Source organism: Diabrotica virgifera, chromosome 6 (assembly GCF_917563875.1).
Source record: "Diabrotica virgifera virgifera chromosome 6, PGI_DIABVI_V3a".
Lineage (NCBI taxonomy): Eukaryota > Metazoa > Arthropoda > Insecta > Coleoptera > Chrysomelidae > Diabrotica > Diabrotica virgifera.
In genome coordinates, this window is record NC_065448.1 from 70,090,003 (window position 1) to 70,115,778 (window position 25,776).

The 25,776-nt window shown below is 32.5% G+C and overlaps 1 protein-coding gene across 1 annotated transcript in view; it reads left to right on the top strand.

The window, feature by feature from the left end:
* The window catches only part of LOC114326047 (cell adhesion molecule DSCAML1), a 1,142,530-nt gene that overhangs the window by 434,083 nt on the left and 682,671 nt on the right, over window positions 1-25,776 (top strand). Inside the window, exon 3 of the mRNA XM_050655145.1 lies at window positions 11,614-11,724. Within this exon, the coding sequence (XP_050511102.1) occupies window positions 11,614-11,724 (111 nt within the window). The remainder of the gene's footprint in view (window positions 1-11,613; window positions 11,725-25,776) is intronic.

The window sequence follows — 25,776 nt, forward strand, 5'->3', positions numbered from 1 at the left end:
TGTTGATAATAAAAATTGTTATTAACTACTTATATCCTGTATTACACTGATAAAGTAAAAGTAAATAACGGAAAACGCTTACGTCGTATCATGTCACATGATCCTTACCACCTGTTCTAATTGACCGAAGTGGACATTGCCGAGTTTGATTCTAAACGGTTGATGGAGATTGTCATGTTTGATTCTAGCTCAAAATGTGCTAGTTTCTAAGCGGATTAGCGGATACGCTTGTTGATTCTCATAAAAGCATTTCATATAAATTGCAATGAAATGAAATATATGATATATGTATACATAGATACATACTGTATAAGCCAGAAGTGTCGACGATGACGGAAAGCGACTAAGAGCATATCTGTTTTGTTTTTGGCGTGAAATACGTTGGCAAGTTGAATACAATTTGGTTGTATACAAAGTAAAGGTATACAGGGACACGGAATAAGTCGCATGCACTATAATTTTGAGATTTATCGGATTTTAAATTAACAAGTTATGATGGTTAGATCATATGACAAACAACAATAGCCTAATAAAATAAAAAAAAGTCAAAATGTAAATTCGTACAGGTTAAAACAAATTTTATATCAAAGTTTAGGTGGGTACAAAAGATATTTTCAAGAAAGTATCCAAATCATGCAAGGGGATCATTGCTTAAATAATTAAAAAGGGGTCATTTTTGCAAAAAAAATACTTTTTTAACTACTGAGATAATTCACTTATCAATGAAGGTCTATGCGATTTTTTTCTACAAAGCTGAAGGGTAAGTCTTTCACATAAGACTTACTAAATTAAATTTGACCCCTATTTATTTAAATAATGGTATATAAAACTTAAAAAACAAATTCGCAAATAATTATTTTTAGCGTTTTAAATAAGCACTATAAAATATCTTATTTTACAGAATAAGTTGCGCTATGTTACCAGTATTAAGCAAAAAAAAATTGGTCAAAAAATATTTAACATTTTTTGAGATATTGAAGTTGTTTATTAAATGTTACTATATTTTCAATTGCAAAAACGCGGTTGTTGCCAAAGAAATATTCACCTGCTTAAGATCTCAATGTTTTTATTTTATGTATATTGTCGATAATTGTATGGATACATTCAAATTTCAAATAAACTCCCCCCTAAAATGGCATTTGAAAATCATACAAATTTGTTTATAATTTGTTTTTTTTTTTAATAACGTCGCGGGGATTAAGTATTTTAAAATGCCGTTTCGATAATTGGGTTCCTGGGAATTTTTTACTAATTAACACATTTTTTTGTCGTTTTTTCTTCTTCTTTTTTTCCTTGGAGTTATATTACTACGGGCCCTTTTAGGGTTAAATTTTTTAAGAATGTCGAGTCTATGAGATCTAGATTGTAGACCTAAAAATATTAAGATTTAACTAAAATCTCTTAAATAAAATGTTGCTACTTACTGAGTTACGGGGTGTTTTATTTAAAAATTTAAAAATTATTGTTACCAAGTATTTTAAAACTATTTAACGTATCCTTATCATACTTGGCAGAAAGTGTGGCTATTATACACCCTACTAAATTGTGATTAATAAACGTTTCTAGCTAGTGCCAGAGGCGTACGACAGAGGATAGTGAATGATTGACCCTTCCCAAATTCTACGCCACTGAGTGAATTACTATTTTAGCGAAATTTTTCGATTCTCCAATACTTTGTATGTAAATAACTTTATTGGTATCGATAAAGTCATCAGTTTGAGAGATATTGGAAGTTTAAAATGAATGAATGAATGAATCAAAATAACTATGCCGTTTCATTTTTAACGTCCAATATCTCGAAAACTAATGACTTAATCGTTACCAGTAAAAAGTATGTTATTTACATATAAAGTATTGGAGAATCGAAAAATTTCGCTAAAATAGTAATTCCCTCAGTGGCGTAGAATTTGGAAAGGGTCAACCATTAACTATCCCCTGTTGTACGCCTCTGGTAGTAGCTAGAAACTTTTTTTTGTCACAATTTAGTAGACTGTATAGTACCCACACTTTCTGACAAGTGTAATAAGGATGCGTCAAATAGTTTGAAAGTACTTGGTAAAAATAATTTTTAATTTTTAAATTAAACACCCTGTAACTCAGTAACCAGCCACATTTTATTTAAGTGATTTTAGACCAATCTTAATATTTTTAGGTCTGGAATCTATAACTTAGAGATTCGACATTCTTAATGAAATTTAACCCTAAAAGGGCCCGTAGTAATATAACTCCAAGAAAAAAAAAAGAAGAGGAAAAAAGACAAAAAAAATTGTTAATTAGTGAAAAATTCCCAGAAACCCAATTATCGAAACGGCATTTCAAAATATTTAATCCCCGCGACGTTATTAAAAAAACAAATTATAAATAAATTTGAATAATTTTCAAATGTCATTTTAGGGGGAAGTTTAATTGAAATTTGAATGTATCAATACATTTATCGAAAATATACATAAAAATAAAACTAATAAGATTTAATACAGGTGAATATTTCTTTGGCAACAACCGCGTTTTTGCAATTGAAAATAGAGTAACATTTAATAAACAAATTCAATATCTCAAAAAATATTAAATATTTTTGGACTAATTTTTTTTTTGGTTAATACTGATAACATAGTGCAACTTCTCCTTTAAAATAGGATATTTTATAGTGCTTATTTAAAACGCTAAAAATAATTTTTTGCAAACTTGTTTTTTAAGTTTCATGTATAATTATTTAAATAAATAGGGGGTCAAATTTAATTTAGTAAGTTATATGTGAAAGACTAACCCTTCAACTTTGCAGAAAATAATCCTATAGACCTTCACTAGTAACTGAATGACCTCAGCAGTTAAAAGAGTAATTTTTTGCAAAAATGACCCCTTTTTAATTATTTAAAGAATGATCCCCTTGTGTGATTTGGATACTTTCTTCAAAATATCTTTTGTACCCACCTAAACTTTGATATAAAATTTGTTTCAACCTGTACGAATTTACATTTTGTTTTACATGTCGTGAAATTTTATTTTACTAGACTACAAGAGGATGCAACAAAATTTAATATTTTTTACAGAGGCTTGAAGAATTCAATAGATTTTTGTAAACCACCCGTTTCGAAATAATATTAGACTTCTAAACACTTACCAAGGTGTGACCATAAACACAAACCATAATTTACTCTGTGCCAATTTGGAAATCAAGCTTAAGTTACTAACGAAACAATTTCAACCAATATAATACACCAGGGTTTTTCAAAAATCCTTACAAACGCAACCAGATATCTCAAATAATTAACTCGAAACACATAAAACAAAGAAAATATTTCAGGAAAATATATCCATTAATGAACACAAGCATGGCATTCAAAAACCGATTTTGCAGCAAACAAAAATATCCTTGAAACCAGTTAATCGACTAACAAAAAAATTAATCGATGATGCAGGAAACTGATGATTTCTGGATCTGATGAATCTATGAAGAAACTATACAGTTCCTATCGCTAACAAATACCATGATATCAATAAGACCATAATACCATCCCAGAAGAACAATGACGTAACTGCAATTTTTTAATTCCTGTTTATTGTGTCATTAACAACTAAAATACCGTGGGCAGATAATACAACAACGACATAAGTGTAACTATGTGCTGAACCTCTAGATGGTAGTTGTTTCATTATTGAAATTTGCGCCCTTTTAAAGCTTGTTTCAGAAGAATAATGACACAAACGTCGGTTGTGTCAGGTAAGACTTTTAGTGAGATCACCTTGGACTGGAATTTTTGTGTAACGAAGACGAAAGTGTATTTTATGTCATTGTTCGACTAATTTTTTGTATTAGGTAATATCTTAACTGTACTTTACACCATTGTTGCACTATTAATTTTTGTTATTTATTCAGTAAGATATACTAATACAAAATTGATGATATCGAATTTGTTGAATGAACAAAGAACAAAAATGACAATCTACAGAACATTAATAATTAGACTCGCAATAATCTATGGTTGTGAGTTCAATTTAATATTGTGTTAGGTTTCTCCATAGTAAAGAAAAATTTTAAGATGAACAATGACACAACTGTAGATAGGGTTGAAAATAGGGATTAAATTAAAATAATAAAATTCGAATCCATAGGGATGAAAATAAATGCAAGTCTTGTACGGATAAACGCCATACCGATGTTCCTGGATGACTGCTCATCATTTAACCACCTGAACAACAACCTTTTTGTTCCCCTGAACAATTTTGCTTTTTTCAGTTACGTCAATGTTCTTTCGGGACGGCGATAATAGCGGAAATTAAACAAACCAAATCATTTTGGCCTGAAAAGTTTATAAAAATCCAGAATCCAATTGTAGAAGAATTGATTATTTATTGAAATAGACTAAGAACTATCTGAAATAAGAGTAAAACAAGAAATTATCTTAGGTGTAATGCATGAATCGATCTGTGTAACACAAAGCGACCCCGGACGAGGTTATATTTGTGTTTCATTTGGTGACAAGAGTATACCAATTCCTGTATCAAATTATCCTCAACTAATTATCCAACCCACGTATAATTCAGGTATTCAAGAAAGGAATGTAGCAGTATTATCATCTAGTTCACAGGTGAACTATAAGTGAGGTCGTGGCAATTAAACAGGGGCAAGTTGCTCGAGGCATTATCAGATGATAGTGCTAAAATTACCACTGTGTAGCACTTAACGAACGGGAGTTGAAAATTGAACATATTTTAGATAGGGGAATTTAAATAACTATAAGCATTTGAAACACTTGTAGTATTTATCATCTAAAAGAAAAATAAGTATCACAAGTCAATTCAGCGTAACAGTAGAATAAGGTTGTCTCAAATAATCTTGAATTTGTGCTGTTTAAGGGAGATTGATGAATTGGAAAAAGGTAAATTAATAAAAAGGCAATGTAAATCATAGTTATTATTATTAAGGGTATATGGTATGTTCCATTATTATTTAGGATATTGTGCCGATATGTGCCTTTGCCTCGGGGGTGGTTTTTATCCCCTCTTGGGGGCGAAAAACTATTCGTCCAATGTAAGTCCGGAAACTAACTGATTTTAAGTAACTTGTGTTCTATAAAGTATCTAAGTCAATACTTTTCGAGTTATTTGGCAGTGAATATTATGTTCATTTTTTCAACAAAATAACCACAAAAAATATAGCCTGTAAAAAATTTAAAAAAATGGTGTATATATCACGTCTTTATACCTAGTAGACGCAGAGTTATAGCTAATTAAAAATAGGTTCATATTCGTCAAATTCCAAATGGAATACTTTAACCTCAAATAAGCAAAAATCAAGCACATTTCGGGCAAAACTCATTACAACTTATTTAAATTGTTTCAAAAAAGCTTAATTTTTGTTTTATAAAAAAAATTTCTAGCATCAAAACTAAACAAGTTTCGCTGAAAATAAAGTTAGTCCCTTTTTTTTGGTAAAAAAATCGGGAAAATCACCCCCTAATTAGTATCTCAAATGAACTTAATCGTTACGACTTCACAAGTTTCTTGACTCGTGTATGTATTATTTATGTGATTTGTAAGTTTCATCGGTTCAAAGTACTTATTTTTTGAAAGGGCTGTAGGGTCCAACTTTTTTTTAGCGTAACTTGCTTAATAATGCTAAAAACTTTTTATAAAAACAGTAATAAAGATTTTTTTAAACACTTTAAAAAAGTTAAAATGAGTTTTCCCCAAAAAGTGCTTAATTTTTTGGATATTTCACTTCGAATTATTGTATTTGAAATTTGGTGAATATGAATATATTTTTGATTGGCTATAACTCTGGTTTTACGAGGTCCAGAGACCTAACGCGTACACCATTTTTTTTACTTTTCTACAGGATATATTTTTGCTAAGAACGTTTTTTTCGACAAAATACTTACTTTTTAGTTATTTGCGAAAATCCGTGTAAAAATGTAGTTATTTTGTTGAAAAATGAACATATTCACTCGCAAATAACTCGTAAATTGTTCTTATTCTTCTTCTTCTTCTTTTTGTATAGACATGACTCTGTCTGTTTTTTCAATGTGTCTCTAGTAAGTTGTCGTTCCATCGTTTTCGTGGTCTTCCCACTGATCGTCTTCCTATTGGGGAACCGTTTTTCGCTGTCCTGACTACCTTATTTGTTGTCATTCGGCTTATGTGGTCATTCCATTCTATTCTTCTGTTTCTTACCCAGGTATTAATGTTATCCACCTTGCGTCGTATATCTGTAGTTCTAGCTCTGTCCCATAGAGTCTTACCAGCGATTTTTCGAAGGGTTTTCATCTCCGCTGTTTCGAGCAATCTTTTTGTCCTCTCTGTGTCGGGTCGTGTTTCTGCCGCGTATGTCATTATTGGTCTGATGACTGTTTTGTAAATTCTGCCTTTCATTTCTTTTCCGATATTTTTATTTCTCCATATTGTGTCATTCAGGCAACCTGCGGCTCTGTTTGCTCTATTCACTTGATCTTTCACTTCTGTTTCGAGTCTTCCGTAGCTAGATAGTGTGATGCCTAGATATTTAAACTCCATCATTTGTTCTATTATCGGACCTTCCAGCTCCAATTTACATCTTATTGGATCTGCTGTTATAACCATGCATTTTGTCTTTTTTGAGAAAATTAACATGTTAAATTTTCTGGCGATTATGTTGAATTGGTGTAGCATACGTTGTAAATCATCTTCACTTTGAGAGATTAGTATTGCATCGTGCGCATAGCAGATTATTTTAAGTTGTTTTTCTCCTATTTGGTATCCTTTTTTAGTTCTTACTTTTTTTATTATTTCGTCCATGATCAGGTTGAACAATAAAGGACTCAAGGAATCCCCCTGTCTTATCCCATTGTCAGCTTCAATTGGGTCAGTTAGTTCATCTTCCAGTTTTACTTTTATTGTGTTGTTCTGGTAGATGTTTTCTATCGTTTTAATTATTCCCAGAGGTACCTCTCTCGAGTATAACAAGTGGATAACGTCCTTTAATATGACCCTGTCAAATGCTTCCTTAAGGTCCACGAAACATAAATATGCCGGTTTGTTTTGTTCCAACGATTTCTCTTAAAAATTCTTGACTTGGCGAAAAAGCTCTACAGAACAAAAGTTACTTAAAATTAGTCAGTTTTTCCATTTCCCGACTTATTTTGGACTTATATTTTTTCACCCTTAAAAGGGGGTGAAAGTCACCCCCAGGACAAAAGCACACATCGGCACAATATCAAATTTTTTCTTTGACATGTAGGCTATGCTTATGCCAAATTTCATGTCAATCCAAGCGGTTCTTTAAAATTTAGAGCAAAAACCGTGAGAGAATGTACTAATAGGCTATTATACTAAAAAGTATTATAAAAAATAGAGTATAATTCAAGTAGGTACATAAAACAAAATTGTGAAACCCAATTCAATCCTATAACTGAAATATTATTGTATTATCAGGCCTATTTTTTAAACTGTTTAACGTAACTACAGTTAAATAGAAAACCGTAGGTTGAAGTATTGTAGTATACATAGGTATGAGCAAGCTAATGACCGGGAAAATAATGACAAAGATGAAAAATATAATCCTTTGTGAAATAAAAAGAGATGAATCTAGTAGAGGTGTAAAATAAGCGATAGTAACCTATCAAAATGTACATTACATTACATTACATAGTTTCTCCCCTTTAGACGTATTGTAGGGGTAAGTATGACAACTTTAACTGTGACAAGAGAATTTTATAAAATTCTCCTTTCACAGAAGTCTAAACATAGATATAATATCTAGTAGATTAGTCAAGGTATGGGTCGCTCTGTACATCGAGGTGTAACGCTAATATTCAGGTTTGAGTGGTCTAGCCATCTTTGTCTGTCAAATGCGCGGAATAGATAGACCACCGATTGACTGCTTTCGCGTTACGCTTTTTTGCTCAGTATGCCTTATCTACCCTTAACATTTCTATGCGTCCAAAGGTGGAAAACTATGTAGCGTAAAGTTTTATTTCACAACGTGTTATGCTTCCCATATTTCTCGTTATTTTTTTTGCCTTTATTAATCTGGCAGTTCCCGTAGAACTATTAACAACAAAAGACATGTTAAGCTCTTCTGAACAAGTCCAACAAAACAAAAAGTTTCGGTCAAATCTATGGACTAAAAATGATGATAAACATTAGCAAATAATTAAACTAAATGGCAATAAATGACAATGATAAAATAATAAAACAAATGATATTTGCTATCAGACTTTCACCATGTAATCAAGTCACACCACAGCTCAGATGTTACCTGGGGCATAATATTAAAATAGTTTAAACATCCATGCTTTAATTGGTATATTGAACTGATGTTTCCTTAACGGACCACTTATACAGGGCTTTGACCCACATATTTTTGTAAAACTATATCTTGGTGGTTAGCATGTAAACTTCACGTAAGCACTGATGATGACTGGTAAACCAGTCGAAAACTAGTTATGTGATTGTGATGTAGCCCTTTTTAGGGATTTTAAATATATACCTTTTATAAAGGATTTACTATTTTTTTTCATTAAATAAATGTTTATACCCTAAATAGATGCTTATAAACTCGAGGGCCTCTGGCCCGAGAGGTATTTAGTACCGTTGCTAGGAAAGTGATGTATGTCACATTGTCAAAAAAAAGTCAAAATGCAAGAGAAATTCGATATTTCTGAAGAAATTGTTAAAAAGGACAAAAAAGTAACTGACAACCTGTTATCGAAATAATCCAAAGAAAAGTACGACAAAGAATACGCTAAATTTCAACAATGGATGGCAGAAAATAATACTGAATGTGTAAATGAGACCGTACTACTGGCATACTTTGGAGACATATACTTTATGTGGTTCGTAACAATGTAATAAATACACAATATTAAACCGGTATGACATAAAAAATTAGAACGTTCTTTAAACTGAAATTATATTTAATTTTCAACAAAAACAGCAATTAACTTATCTAAAAGGAGCATTCTTAAATAATTTAGGGTATTTCCATAATTTATAGATATGAAACAATAGGTATGTTAAGGTACGTATAGATAGGCGTGCCGCGCACTTCGCGCCGTGTGTACGCCGCGCGTTCATAGCGCCGACAGAAGTTAAATCGTGGTTCGCCGTGTGCGCCCGGTTGGTGCGCCCCTTGAAAACACGTACTAATCTAACGAACGCGCCCCGAACGCGAAGCGCACACACGGCGCGAAGTGGACGGCGCGCATTTCTATACATACCTTTATATATTTTCCTCCGTGGTCAGTTTCTAAAATTAAAATGACTTGGTAATCAAAAGTCACATTACTCTGAAGATGTATCAAAATGAAATTTTTAAATTTAAATTATTGTTGAAAATTTGTGAGAAGTCATAAAATGTATTATTTTTAATTGTATATAATTTTTATTGTTAAGTGGGATATAAGTATCGGCAACGTAATTACACAATTTTGTATTTCATTGTATGTAGTACGTCGTCTAAAGATATGTGTAAATAGCTTGTTAAACGATCTATACAAGCCTTCTAGGAAATATGGTTTAAATTGATTTTAAAATAATTTAATTTACCAGAATATGGAATGGTAAATACGAAATTCAAATTATTTGAAGTGGACTTTGTTTTAGTGGGAAACGATAATTGCTTATAGACTATTGGAGATCAATTATCAGAATTGGAATACCATAAAAATTCTAACGCTCGGATTTTATAATTAAAGAATATCACGATTGGGGTAGATAATTTTGTGGTCGTAGCCTTCATTGTGTTGTAATATTTTTTCTTAACTTATCGATTTTCTAAATCTGACTGAATTGAAAATTGGGATAACTTAGGCAAATTGGGCATCTTAAAGTTCAGGAAAAGTCCCATTCATATGCCAACCATCCATTTTGGTCCAAGGGTGTGGATTTTACGGCCCTTCCCATTTAGGGTCTGTTTTTCGTTCTCGTCCCCAAAACTCCCAAAAACTTCAAAAATTTAAGTCAGACCTTTGCGGTTTCTAATAGTACTGATCAATACCTTTCCAACGCATGTCTAATTTTGAAAATCGGTTAACCGGTTAATCGGCTAAGGCATAATTAAATGTCAAAGTGTCTTTTGTTTTGTTTTAATAAATTAATTTATTTATTTTAACAAAAATTTTTAATTAGTTTAAATAAAGATTGTTTAAATAATTATACAGCTTTCAAATGAGCACATTTGTGTTAAGGTTAAAAGGTACACTTATAGTAAGTTTATCTAAAAAAAAGTCTACAACTGGAAAAAATATGTAGTTTTCTTTTCTTATAAATAAATTAATGTATTATAACAAAACAAAAGCAAGTTTGACATTTAATAATGCTTTAGTTAGATGGCTCTACTCGAGTTACTTGGGAACAAAAAAAGAATGAAGAAAATTGCTCTATGGGAAGCCGAGAAAATGCATTTTTTTAACGTATACCGATTTTAAACTTTGAGATTACATTTTCTCCAACCTAATTTTTGATTAGAATTTTGCTATTTTTGGCAATTTTCACTCGTAATATCGATAGTTTTTATTATAATTATATATGTTATGAGTATTTTTAATTAATGAAAATTGGTGTGGAGAAAGAGGACAAAAGTAAAAAGGTGATGGTTCGAAAATTATGATATTATTGTTTATATCTTTTCCGTAAATGCTGGTCAACTTTGACCGGCTGTATCTCGGGAACCACTCATCGAAATTAAACGTTTTTTCTTTTTAAAAAAGAGTCCTGCAGCTTTTTTTCCAATACCGTTTTCAGGATTTAATTTAATTTAATATTTCCCGAGATATTATATTTGATTATAAGCCAAAAAATTGGTAATAATTTTAAAATATTTCTGAGGCCGCCTAAATAGTCCATTTTCAATTTCGTAAAGTACATTAGATAGGTACAGTGTCTTTTTAAACAAAAATGATAGTTATTCTTATGTATCGTAATTATTGTGGTTATTAACGCGACCGTAAATTTTTAAATAACAATTCAATTGTTGCTAAACTGTTCATTCAATTTCCATTGACTTCTGGAATTGTAATATATACGAAAAGAGCTTTTATATTACCAAGTTATTTAATTATTGATGAAAAATTACTTATCTAAAATTTTAGTTGAAAATTAAAGATTTTGTTGAAAAAACACGTCTCTGTGCAGAATTTGATTACGGTGAATTTTTATTTGGGTGTTTTTGGTGTAAAGTTAAAATGTTTGTAGTGGTAGAGCTAAAATTGAGAAAAACACGATTTTCGGGCACCATTTTGTTTACAAAAAAAAAGTAGCACACTGTCTGCGGACTTTGCATACCTATATTATTAATATGTAGGATCATAAGATTCGAGTCCAGCAATAAAACTGCTGGTAAATAACTTTTCCTTGTATTTTGCTAATTAGCCCAGAGTATTCCTGAGACGACTTTATTGGAATTGTCAAATAAACTTAATTTCAAAATAAATTGTGGCTTCTTTCCAAATAAAATAATAAATTGCATAAAATTCAACAAGAAAATAGCCTCGGAATAATATTTTATGTAGATATTTTCCTGAGCTCTTATTTTATAGCCTAGGTACTTAAATGTACAATTTTAAAAAGCTACAAAACCAATATTTGTATGTAAAAACATTTGATACATTTTACTTACCCTGTGTTTTTTGGTTTCAGTTCCGCCTGAAAAAATCAACATTTATGACGGACGTAAAAAGGAGAATTCCGTATTATTGGGCCCATACAACGAAGGTTCCAATATTAACCTAGTTTGTGAAGTTAAGGGAGGTAAGATAAATATTATTTTTACGCTTTGTATGATTCTCAGTAATTATTTTCTTTATCCTTAATGGTCTACCGTTATGTGTAAAATATGTTTAAGTCATCACTTGTAGTATACAATTAATAAATATAAACTTACGTGCATAGAAATCGGCCCACATAAAAATTTGGTCATTTTTGATGTCTCATATTTCCTAAACCTGACGGCCGATGTAAGTGATTTTTGAACATGTTATAGCCTGATTATTTATTAATAGTACTTAATAATATTGTTGCTAAACATGTAAATTTTCATTGTATACCGGGTGTACCAATCAAACTGTGTTTTTTTCTCAAAGTTCGCATCACCCTGTGGAATATTCTAGCATTTATAAAATACTGAAAGTAAAACCCAACTATAGCCTATAGCCTCAGGTTTTCTTAACATTCTGCTTTTTGATTCATTCGTTTATGTTGGATAATAAAAGGTTAGGTACTTTAACAACTAGACATGTTCTTCATCAATAGACGGTGTTTCTAAATAAGTGGAACAAACATTAAGGGATAATTCTGCATGAAAAAATAATGACAGTTGGCTTTGTAAACGTTTGTCCGCAAATGTTTCGTTTCAGAAATACGGGATGTTGAATTTTTTCTTATAAACTGACGATTTATTTTATTGCTTTAAAACCGGTTAAGATATGCCAATGAAATTTGGTGTGTTTTAAGACGTAGTTATTGCACATTTTTAAAGATACAATTAAGAATTTAATATTGACCATTAGCGCGCATACGTGTAATATGACCGATAATATTACCCGTATGCACGCTAATGGTGAATATAAAATTCTTAATTTTATGTCAAAAAATCTCTAATAACTATCTCTTAAATCCTACCAAATTTCATTTGCACATCTCAACAGGTTTTAAAGCAATAAATAAATCTTCAGTGTGTAAGAAAAAATTCAACATCCCGTTTCTCGGAAACGGAACATTTGCGGGCATACGTTTATAAAGCCAACTGTCATTATTCTTTCATGCAGAATTAACCCTTAAAGTTTGTCGCACTTATTTAAAAACACCGTGTATCGATGAAGAACATGTCTAGTTGTTGAAGTACCTAATTTTTTATTATTCAACATAAACGAATGTATCAAAAAACAAAGTGTTAAGAAAACCTGAGGCTATAGTTGGGTTTTAATTTGAGTATTTTATAAATGCTAGAATATTCCAGAGGATGATGCGAACTTTGAGAATAAAACACAGTTTGATTGGTACACCCGGTATACTATGAAAATTTACCTGTTTAGCAACAATATTATCACAGTAGTATTGCTAAAGAATCAGGCTATACATATTTAAAAATCACTTTAATCGACCAACAGGTTTAGGAAATATGAGACATCAAAAATGACCAAATTTTTAAGTGAGCTGATTTCTATGCTCATAATTAAGTTTATTTATAAATAAACATCATGACAAATAGTGCTTTCTAACTTGTATTAAAATTTGGTCAAGAGTGAACACAAGTTTTCAGATATTATTTATATAATAATGTGTGTTTTAACACATTACATGTCCATTACGTGTCCATTCATTCATTAAGCTTTACAATCCCTAGGGTTTATAGCTAACGTAATGGCGTTCAACATCCTATTTATTCTTGGGTGAGCTGGATTACTCTTCTGTCATTTATAAGTAGCTTGCTGTGGTTGGGTCTAGGACGTTTCATCGCCGCCAATTTATCACCGGCCGATTCATCGCCGGCCGATTCATCACCGGCCGATCCATCGCCGGCCGATTCATCGGCGGCCGATCCATCGCCGGCCGATTCATCGGCGGCCGATTCATCGCCGGCCGATTCATCGCCGGCCGATTCATCGCCGGCCGATTCATCGCCGGCCCATTCATCGCCGGCAGATTCATCGCCGGCCGATTCATCGCCAGTCAGTTAATCGCTAACTTATTTATTTCCGAATTTCCGACCAATTTTCGACAGTTACATTTATTATTTATTTTTACTATTAATTAGGAATTCTAGGAAATGACCTAACCTAACCCAACCTAACACTATATAAATTTCACCTTAATACTATAACTTGATAACTCGAAATTAGTAGTTCTGGGATAAATGGGTTTCAGATTTTAAAGATATTTGTGCTTAAATGTTGGTAAATACGGAATTATTTCACCTTAACACTATAACTTGATAACTCGAAATTAGTAGTTCTGGGATAAATGGGTTTCAGATTTTAAAGATATTTGTGCTTAAATGTTGGTAAATACGGAATTCACTCTGCAGCTATAAAATACTGTTCCTTACTTATTGGCTACTGATATATTTAGGAATACGGTGCAAATTTGTTTTCCAATTTGAAAAATAACATGAAAAATTAAAGTTATCAAATTTTAGCACTACCATAATATTAACATTTGGTAATGTCGCATGTCGTGCGAAGTTGCATTTAAGTGAACTTTCTAACAAAACTAATATTTTAACCATTATTTTGGTGAAAATTAGCTCTCTGCCATGGGGGTTGCCAGATCTGCTAACAATTCTCGAATTTCTGCATAAACATGGACCGAGTAAACAGATAGCAATTACGTGGTAAGCTCAATGGTTTCAGAAAAACATGTGCTACAACTAGATAACTAGAGTTAGCTGGTTGTAGCATTTAGTGTATGTCGTATTCACGATTATTTCGATTAAAAAATAACTTGATAACTTATCCTGTCAAGTTTTAGCACTGAATATTAGGGGCATTTGAGTTTTATCAACTTTCGTCAATGGTAATATAGTCCAATATGGAGGCAAATACTATACATCTTGCGAACTAGTTCTCTCAAAAACGTAAATTTTGGAGTTATCAAGTTATAGTACTAAGGCGACGATATTATTTTTACAAAGGCCATTTAACACTACAAATTTAGTACTATTTAGTACAAAATTGAGGGGAAGTAGAAATAGAACAGTAAATATACAGTGGAACCTCGATAATTCGGATTAATCGGGACCACGGCCGATCCGGGTTATCGAAAATCCGGGTTAGCCGGAGAGCATTGTAAAAATTAATAAAATACGGTACACTTATAGATAAAGTCCGTTATAATTAAAATAACATGAAATATATATGCACAGTACACATCTAACTTACCTATTATAGTTGTATATTGTATAGAGTATAGTATAGACAGTATAGATAGAGTATTGTTCATTTCTAGATAAAAAAAACTCAGTCAGTTTCGGTTGTGTCAATTTCGTCTGCCATCGGAACGATGTTATGTTATTTTAAGAACAGTGGCTCTTTCATTGTTTAGAGTTTAAAAGACCATTGTTCTAAAAATAATTTTTTAAAAGACAATTAAAAATAAATAAAGGAATAAAAGGTGCCTGTTGTTTGCGATAGCCCGATAATGGATAATGAACGTCGCTCTGCCGCCGCTGCCGCCGTGTGCCATAAGTCATTTTTACCGTATAGTTCAAATTACACAAATACCCATTCAGCCCTATTCTGTAACTTTTAACAAATCGAATAGAAATGACCAAGTCGAATCATAATTACCCAAAATCGGAATGTTTGATATCTATCGCGTCATTTTTGTGTTTGGATCGGTATTCTGTAACTCATATCGTAATCGAAATCTCTGACTTCTATTTCACGCGGTTCTGAGGAGGTGGCAACCGCGCAGTAACCAGCGAAATTGTGTTCTGTGACCTATTTTGTTACTTGAAATATGACACCGTTGCCATTTCCTCAATGTTTTCATACTTTCTTCATACTATCCTCAAAGTTTTGAGAAGTAAATAAAATATTCGTGTAAATACTGGATGCAAAAAGCTCAAAAGAGGATAAATGGTTTTAAATTAAAGTTAATTAAAATTGATATAAAAAAGAAGATAAACTGATAAATAAAAAAGATAAGTGAAGATAAGAAGTATAAATGCTTTTAAATCAAAGATATTTAAATTGATGTTATTAATTCATTATTATTAATAAATTATTTAAAATTGATATTACTAATAATATGCAATCTTTAAGATTCGATTCCAGTTGAAATAACTGCTAAAGAGCTTTTCCCAAAAATGGCATCTTTTCTATAATTTGTTCAGACTATGAGCGTTGACTGATAAATATACAAGTATACTGGTATAATATGTATTTATCAATTAACGCATAAGAAGTCTATCGTATGCTATTCTTGTGCATTATACCATTGATTGCAATTGTACAAGAAATATGCGAACAAAATTTGGCAACAATGTGAATGGGAAACATTCAGACGCCAAGTAGCAAATAAATAAGGTTAGGTCCAATTATTCATACTCGTACAATATGTCTAAATGAAATATATATAGTTCTCTAAACAAATAACACCACAGACTAAAAATTAAGCAGCTAAAAAAAGGTACAAATACTATAAATAATTATAAATAAGTAGTATGTAATTAATTATTTTTATATATAAAATATAAACGTCAAAACAAAACAAAATGCGCTTGCGTCAACCACAATTCCGATAATCGAAATCTCATCTCGACAGGGTAAATGCTGTCGAAGTGATTTCTATTCACATTACGATTGTAGAGATTCCGAAGTAGTTATGGAATACGGATTTGGACTATTTCTATTCGACTTGGTCACTTCTATTCGATTTTACTGACTTCTATCATCGAAATGAGTTACATAATAGGCATGATTATCTCTCAAATATTTATTATGGTCGAAGCCAAGTTTTATCAATGAAACTCGATATTTTTAAGACATTCCAGAAGCGGCTACAGATAAAATGTTTTAACATTATACATACATTTTTATTGTTGAAATGTTTGTCTGATGAAAATCGGTCCGAGTTAGCCGGACTTCCGGGTTATCGGGGCCGACTTATCAAGGTTCCACTGTAGTAATATTTTTTATCTGTTCAATTGATATAAGTTTTAAGCTAAATTTAACGTCGTGTCGAGTTATCTTCCATAATACAAAATCAACTGACTAACTGGCTATGAAACGGACGGCGATGATACGTCCCATTCCGCTGTGGGTCTATGCTGCTATTGTGACTCTTTTCCATTTCTTCCTGTCCTTGCACTGAATTTTTCATTCTTTCACATTCATTGTCTCCTTCAACATAATCCAGCCGTCTTCTACTGGGTCTTCCTCTACACCTGGGCCATAGTGTTGTCCAGTTAGTTCTCCTTTTCATCTTTTCTTATTGTGGGCATCTCAGTATAATGTCCTATCCATTCTAAGCGGAGAGATCTTACGTATATGGCAATATTTTCTCTCTCTAATTCTTCTTAAATTTCGTCATTTGGATGTTATTCGTATTTCTCCCTCTCTTGTTACGTTGTGGCCCAGTATTTTTCTTATGATTTTTCTTTCAAATTTCAGAAGGCTATCTTCCTCTTTCTTGTTAATCGTCCTTGTTTCCATCCCATATGTAACAACAGGTCGTAATAAGGTCTTATACAGGGTTGACCAAAGAAAACAGTCCACCTCGATATTTGGCAGTAGTTATAAACTTTTAAGGAAATGCCGAAACAGGTCGATTTTTGTCCTAAGGGGGACACATTTTTACGATACATACATCTGTAATTTGTCAATCCCCTCCTTTCCACTTCCCTAACACCTTATTTTTAAATAGGAAATAGGGATCGTGTGGTAGCTCATTGGAAAGGGTATTCAATTCTCTATTCAGTAATATAAACATTATGATGATTATTTATACGGGGTGTCCAAAAACGTTTTTTAAATTAAATTAATTGACAAAAAGAGAAGAATGTATGTAATTTAATTAATTTAAAATACATTTTACTGTTGCCAGAAGACAGAAATAAATGTTTATTTCAAAAATAAACATTACTTTTCACTTAAATTCAATGTTGAAGCCAGTTACCGCCATCCAACTGCCTCTTGGAAGTTTGAACATTTAATTTAAGCGAAAAGCCATGGTAGTCCAGAAAGCCACTGCGGATCCGCTAGAAAAAATATTCTAATTCGGATTTTTTGCACAATCTTACTCAAAAAGGACTCCTTTTAACAAATTTGCATGTTGCCAGGACCAAAAGGTGGTCAAAAATTTTTTAAACGTTTTTTTTTTGTTTTTTTCCTAACATTATTTTTTTGCATGGAAAAAAGTTTTTTTTTAGGTTTTTTGGATCATTCTAAACAGAAAAGGTCTTTAGTGACTTTTCTCTAAAATTGATAGTTTTTGACATATAACCATTAAAAATTGAAAAATTGCGAAATCGGCCATTTTTAACCCTCAAAAACTATATGAAAAACTGAAAATTTGAATGTTGCCAAGGTAGGTAGACATTCTTTAAACATCGATTGATGAAACTCCGAAGAGTTTTTTGCAATACAATATTCCAAACTCCTTTGTTTTTTAATTGCTAATCAAGCGTGCGCGACACTATTTTCCACCGACAGTATGGTGCAAATGAAAGGAATAAATTGGTTATTTCCTAAACCGGCAACTTTAAGGAAAAATCCCGAAACAGGTCGATTTTTATTTTTAAGTTATGATATTGTGGCATATATGGTATACTAGTGACGTCATCCATCTGGACGTGATGACGTAATCGATGATTTTTTTAAATGAGAATAGGGGTCACGTGCTAGCTCATTTGAAAGGTCCTTTAATTCTATATTCAGTAATCTAAACATTTACATAATTATTTATACAGGGTGTCCAAAAAATTTTTATTAAATTAAATTATTTGACAAAAAAAGAAGTAGAAGGACACGCTGTATAAATAATTGTGTAAATGTTTACATTAATGAATAGAAAATTGAAGAACCTTTCAAATGAGCTACCACACGACTCCTATTCTCATTTAAAAAAATCATCGATTACGTCATCACGCCCAGACGGATGACGTCACTAGTATACCATATATGCCACAATATCATAACTTAAAAATAAAAATCGACCTGTTTCGGGATTGTTCCTTAAAGTTGCCGCTTTACGAAATAACGAATTTATTCCTTTCATTTGCACCATACTGTCGGTGGAAAATAGTGTCGCGCACGCTTGATAAGCAATTAAAAAACAAAGGAGTTTGGAATATTGTATTGCAAAAAACTCTTCGGGGTTTCATCAATTGATGTTTAAAGAATGTCTACCTACCTTGGCAACATTCAAATTTTCAGTTTTTCATATAGTTTTTGAGGGTTAAAAATGGCCGATTTCGCAATTTTTCAATTTTTAATCGCTTATATGTCAAAAACTATCAACTTTAGAGAAAAGTCACTAAAGACCTTTTCTGTTTGGAATGATCCAAAAAACCTAAAAAAACTTTTTCCATGCTAAAAAAAAAATTATAGGAAAAAAACAAAAAAAAAAACGTTTAAAAAATTTTTGACCACCTTTTGGTCCTGGCAACATACAAATTTGTTAAAAGGAGTCCTTTTTGAGTAAGATTGTGCAAAAAATCCGAATTAGAATATTTTTCCTAGCGGATGCGCAGTGGCTTTCTGGACTATGTTTACTTGCGAAATAAACATTTATTTCTGTTTTGTTACAACAGTAAAATGTATTCTAAAATAAATAATTTACATGCATTCTTCTCTTTTTTGTCAATTAATTTAATTAAAAAAAATTTTGGACACCCTGTATAAGTAATTATGATAATGTTTATATTACTGAATACAGAATTAACCCTTTGACTGCCGGAACCGCATATTTGCGTAATTTCAGTAGTGCACGAGATGTGCGGGAAACGCATTTATGCGACAGGGCTAACCGCTTCGCTGCGGTTAACGATTATTTGCGGATAGACAAAAAATAACATAAACAAAATATAAAATATAATGTCATCAGATGTTTTCTTAATGAATGGGCGTGAACCGCCCACCTAAAGTGCCTCGAGCGGGATGAGTAGGAGGGGTAACTGGGTAACTGAAAATGTGTTGCGAAGTATTGCGAATGCGTTAGTACCGTAAAGTGAAATTGTCGCTAATTATTACGTTTTGTTTGAGATAAAAAATACTGGTAATAACTATTACATCATGCCGCTGCCACCAAAAAGGGGTAAACATTATTCGATGACGGAATTGGAAGAACCATAAGAACAAATGAACCCTATCATTTGTTTTACTACATTATTTATTATATATATTGTAATAGTTCTAGAATTGGCAATAAATAGTTGAAATAAAATAATAAAGTAAAACAAATGATAGAATTCCAACAATTAAATCAACTGTAACCTAAAAGCCAAAAATATTTGCTTCACTGCGGGAGACGTCTATTAGCGCCGCAGTGACGAGATGCAAATACTCTCAGTAGCTCCGCAGCGAAAGGGTTAAATACCCGTGCAAATGAGCTACCACACGATCCCTACTCCCTATTTAAAATAAGGTGATGGGAATGTGGGAGGGAGGGGGTTGACAAATTATAGATGTATGTATCGAAAAAATTTGTCCCTTTTAGAACAAAAATCGACCTGTTTCGGCATTTCCTTAAAATCTAATAAGTACTGCCAAATATCGAGGTGAACTCCTTTCTTTGGCCCACCCTGTATAGGTTCATCTTTGTTCTTTTACTTAGATTCTTGCTTCTCAGCAGATTTCTATTTATTCCATATGTTTTTCCTTTCAGAATTATTTCCTCTGTTCTCCCCTTTCCAGTTTTTTCTATTTTTTCTCCCAAATAGGCAAAGGTGGATACCGTTTAAAATATATGGTTCTGTATTATTAGATATTTCTGAGTTGTGCCGTCCTTCAATATCGTCATGTATTTTGTTTTGTTTTGTTTTATCTCTAGCCATATTCTCTTCGCTTTTTATCTAATTTTTCAATTGCTTTTATAAGTGCCATCTTCGTCTTCGCTCTGATAACCAGATCATCTGCATATGCTACTATACCGATTTGTTGATCTGTTGACCTATAATAAAGTTTTTGTTTGCCATGTTTGCATTATATATGTTACATGTAAATCAAATTCAAACACGAAAAGGTCAACGAATGTCTCCTGCTTATTTCCTAATTCAAGTGGTCAGCGTACAAAGGAGCCATCCACTTTGATAGTCATAAACAAAACCGATTTAATAATAACATTTTTTGTCCTTTGCACTATACGAAATGTGCGAAAGTTTACATCTTTCAACAAAAGTTTGTATCGCTTTGATAAATATAAAAGTGATTCAAAAATGATTTATTTGAAACGTCACTTATAAGTTTGTAAATCGTAAAAATTATTGTAAAAGTTGCTAAGACACAATCAAAAAGTCATGGTAATTCTCGTAGAAGACGAAGTCCCACCAGAGGAGTACCATCGCAAATTATTCGCAATCCTTTTTTGAATTTTATAAGATTTCGTAGGTCCGATAAACAAAATTTTTCAGTAATTGAATTAGTGAGAAGAGGTGCCCAAATTTGAAGAGAGATGAGCAAAAAGACTATTTTTTATTCCTTTTTGTAATTTTTAAAATCATTTAGTGTGTTTTATAATCAAAATTTAACCCTCACGCAAAAGTTGTATGTACAACTTCAGTGAGGAACTGAGTTTATTTTATCATGTACAATTTATTTGCTACAAGTAAACTCCATTAATATTATATTATTATTATTAAAGCCAAATATATTACGTCAAATCACAATCCAGGAACTGAATCGATAACAAATAAAGTGATATGACGTAATTTTAGCTTCTCTGCTTATGGGGATGCTAAACATATCAGAACACAAAGAAGCTTCTCGAAACAAAAGAAGCTTCTTTTCTTCTTATTGCAGTACCGTCTCCTATCGGAGGTTGGCTAGCATCACAGCAATCTTAACTTTGTTGGCTGCAGCTCTAAACAACTGTATTGAACTGCACCCATACCACTCCCTTAAATTTCGCAACCAGGAAATCCTCCTACGTCCCACATTTCTCTTTCCCGAGATTTTTCCTTGGATTATGAGTCTTAGCAGAGAGTACTTTTCTCCTCTCATTATGTGGCCTAGATATTCCAGTTTTTCATCTGTATGGTTTTTATGACTTCGGATTCCTTCCCCATCTTCAAAAAAAAAAACATCTTGATTTGTTACTCTTTCTGTCCATGGTATTTTCCACATTTTCCTGTAGCACATCTTGAATGCCTCAATGTTTTTGATGTTTGTCTTTTTTAGTATCCAAGCTTCCATGCCGTACAGTAGAACGGAGAAAACATAGCACCTTAACATTCTCGTTCTAAAGTTTATATTTATGGCCCACCTGCTTAGGAACTTTTTCATTTTGAAAAACGATTGTCTCGCTATCTCTATTCGCCTCTTGAAGCTTCTCGAAACAAATGAAATTTACATTGTTTCTCGTTCCTCTATCTACTTATAAAACTACTTTATGATATAAAAATATCCCTTTTGCAAACTCTGATTTATAACTCGCTGTCGTCTTCCATTACTGCATCGCTTCATTTAATCCACTTATTTACGCCAGTATCCCTCACAATTTTTTCCAGAGCTATATTGAATAACAAAGTGGACAATGGGTCTCCTTGACGAACCCGTTTTTTCACTTACAGTTCTTCTAAGAGTGTACCATTTCATTTCACAGTACAAATGATTTTATAAGTGTCATTTTTACAAAAACTATTATTTTTGTGGGTACTTGAAACTGTTTTCGCGTTTCTTCTTCTTCACGTGCCATATCAGAATTATCCGACGTTAACGCGATCACCATTGCGAAGGCTTCTCGATCTTCTGTAATATGGAATAATTGTCCAGCATTTGGTACCTGAGTCCATTCTCGAATGTTTTTTAACGAAGAAACTTGTTTTCTTCCTATACCTCTACGGCCCTCTATTTTGCCTTTATGGATCAGTTGTAATATTTCGATGATTAACAGTCTTTAGCAGTTCTCTAGCTTTGTTGACCTTCCTTAGTACTTCTTCATTAGTTTTTCTTGCTGTCCAGGGTATCTTCAGCATTCGTCTATGAATCCACATTTCCAATGCTTCAATTTTGTTTATGATAGATTCGCGTTTATATTAGTTTATTTCTATCTATTGTATCATAAGCCGCCTTGTAATCAATAAACAGTACTTGTGCTAAAATTTTGTATTCATAGTAACTGAACAGGATTTGTTTTAACATAAAAATTTGATTGGTTGTTGATCTTCCCTTACGAAATCCTCCCTGATATTCTCCTAGACTCTTCTCCTCATATTTTTCTAGTCTCCTTTGGATAAAAATGGCGTCACCTTATACATAACATCGAACAAGAATATTCCTGTATAGTTTGCGCATTCAGTTCCATCTCTTTTCTGTGGGCATTATAAATTAACTTGTTCGAATCTTGGGGCATTGTTTCAGCGTCCCATACTTTTATTATTACCTCACTAATTTGTTTTCAAATAGAGAAGAACTACTACATATAGTTGAAGACTTCTATCAAGAACTATACACAAGCCAAAGAGAAGATTAAAAGAATTTGGAAGCCGCTGCATCACGCAAAATCATCAACCAGAGTTCAGAGCTCATGCCAGAGATCACACTAAGCGAAATCCAGGACGCAATGAAAAAGATGAAAAGCAACAAAGCGCCAGGAGACGATGGAGTCGTAATAGAAGCTATAAAGATGGGTGGACGTGCCCTTCTCAACCAAATAAAAATTTTGTTTAACATTTGTCTAACAGATTGTTGCATACCGGAAACATGGAATAATGCAGTAACAATTTTACTACACAATAAAGGAGACAAAGCGCACCTAGAAAACTATAGACCAATCAGCTTATTGAACCACATCTATAAAATGTTTACCTGAATAATTACGACAAGACTAGAAAAAAAAAATGGATTTCTACCAACCCCGAGAACAAGCTGGATTCCGCTCAAAATTCGGAACAAACGATCACCTACAAACAGTAAAAACCTTAATAAAAAAGTCGTTAGAATATAACAGACCACTGGTACTTATCTTCGTAGACTTTCACAAAGCCTTCGATACTGTGGAATTATACAGCATTATAACTGATCTGAACAATAGTAGAATAGGTTAGCGGTTTACAAAGTTAGTGCAAACATTATACCAAAACGCCACAATGCGTGTAAAACTACATGATACTACCAGAGAAATTCATATCAAGCGGGGTGTGAGACAGGGCGACACGCTCTCACCTAAATTATTTATAGCGGTCCTCGAATACGCCTTTAAAATGCTAAAGTGGGAAAATAGAGGAATAAAAATAGATGGAGAAATGCTCAATCATCTGCGTTTTGACGACGATATAGTACTTATTTCCGAAGATTTGGGTGAAGCACAACAAATGCTACTAAAATTAAAACACGTATCTTCAACATTAGGTCTAAAAATGAACATCAGCAAGACCAAATTTATGACAAATTTAGTTCCCAGCGAACACCTAGCCATCCAAAGTCAAGTGGTAGAATTGACATAAAAGTACATATATCTCGGTCAGATATATGTACAATGAATATAGAATGAATATACAATGAATATAGTCAGATATATGTATATGAAATCAGAATAGGCAAGGACAATTCGACTTGCGAATTTCAACGACGAATAACACTTGCTTGTGCGGCGTATGGTTCACTAAGAGACATCTTTAAGAGCAATATCCCGACAGCTATGAAACGGAAGACATTTGACCAATGCGTTCTTCCTATTATGACATACGGAACAGAAACTCTCACGCTCACAAAAACAACAGCACTTAAAATGTGAGTGGCACAAAGGCGCATGGAAAGATCGATTCTTGGCGTGACAAAAAAAGACAAAATAAGGAACCAAGACTTAAGGAAAAGAACAGGTATCACTGATGTCGTTGAACGTATAACCAAGCTGAAATGGAATTGGGCAGGTCACACAGCGCGACTGAAAGACTCAAGATGGACCAGAAAACTAATTGACTGGCGCCCAAGAGAAGATAATCGCAGCAGAGGACGACCACCAACACGCTGGATGGACGACATTAACCGAATATCGAAGAAATGGCAACAAGAAGCACAGAATCGGGAAGATTGGCGAAGAATGGGAGAGACCTACGTCCAGCAGTGGACAGAAGAGGTTGCATGATGATGATGATGATGAATTTGTTTTCGTAAGGCCTCAACTCCATGTTTTAAGTTCTCTGCCACAATATCACTTTCACCGGAGCAATGTGGATAATTACTTGATACCCTGTAGCTCAGAAATAGAATCTATTATTTAGGAAATAATTTTCTTCAAATAACTCGTTTGTTTTCTAGTAATACATCCAAAAAATTAATATATTTTAACTTAGTTATTCGGAATGAATAAACACATGAAGACCAAAATAAACAAAAACATTTCCATATGAGTTATCTAATTGAAAATTTAATTTATTGGTGGCGTCAATTTTAAAATAAATATAATATGGCTAAAAACAAGTAAAACAACAAGGTGTACAAAATATTTTAAAATCATGGTTTTGATGTAAAATCAACAAACATTTTTCACACTAACATTTTTTAACAAACACGACCCTGCGGGAGTTTTCCATGCAACGTAGAAATTGAAGCAACTTCACCGATGGGAGTTCAGCTGAACATTTTTAAAATATACAAGCTGATAGGTAGTTTTGTTCGTTGAAGCCACGATGTAATGCCAGGAAAAATTGAGACAAAGGAAATAAAATTAAATGTTTATTACCGTAAATGACATTTCTATTGTTATAGAATTCTATAATTAGAATATAGATATACAGAGTTGGGATAAAGTATGGAACCGAGCAAATATCTTTGAAACGAAAAGAACAGTATTTATGAAACTTTGCATGCAAGTACGGTGAGGCAAAAGGCATCTGATGCCCTATTTTGTGTTACTACTCCACTTCCGGTTTCACCGGAAATACCCTTAACTTATTTACTTTAAATGGGACACCCTGTATATTTTTGCAGATTTTAAAAGAACTTGTTATTTTTAATTCATACATACCAAGTTTGGAAGAAAAAACTGTTAAAACAAGAAATAAATCTCTTTACAGTTAAAAAATAGGTTAATTAATTTACGTTAGACCAATGATATTAAAAATAAAAAATAATAATTTCAAATGTTGAGAATGTTTGCTGTTGACCTCCTGATAACGTGCAAGCCTATAAATAAATTCGT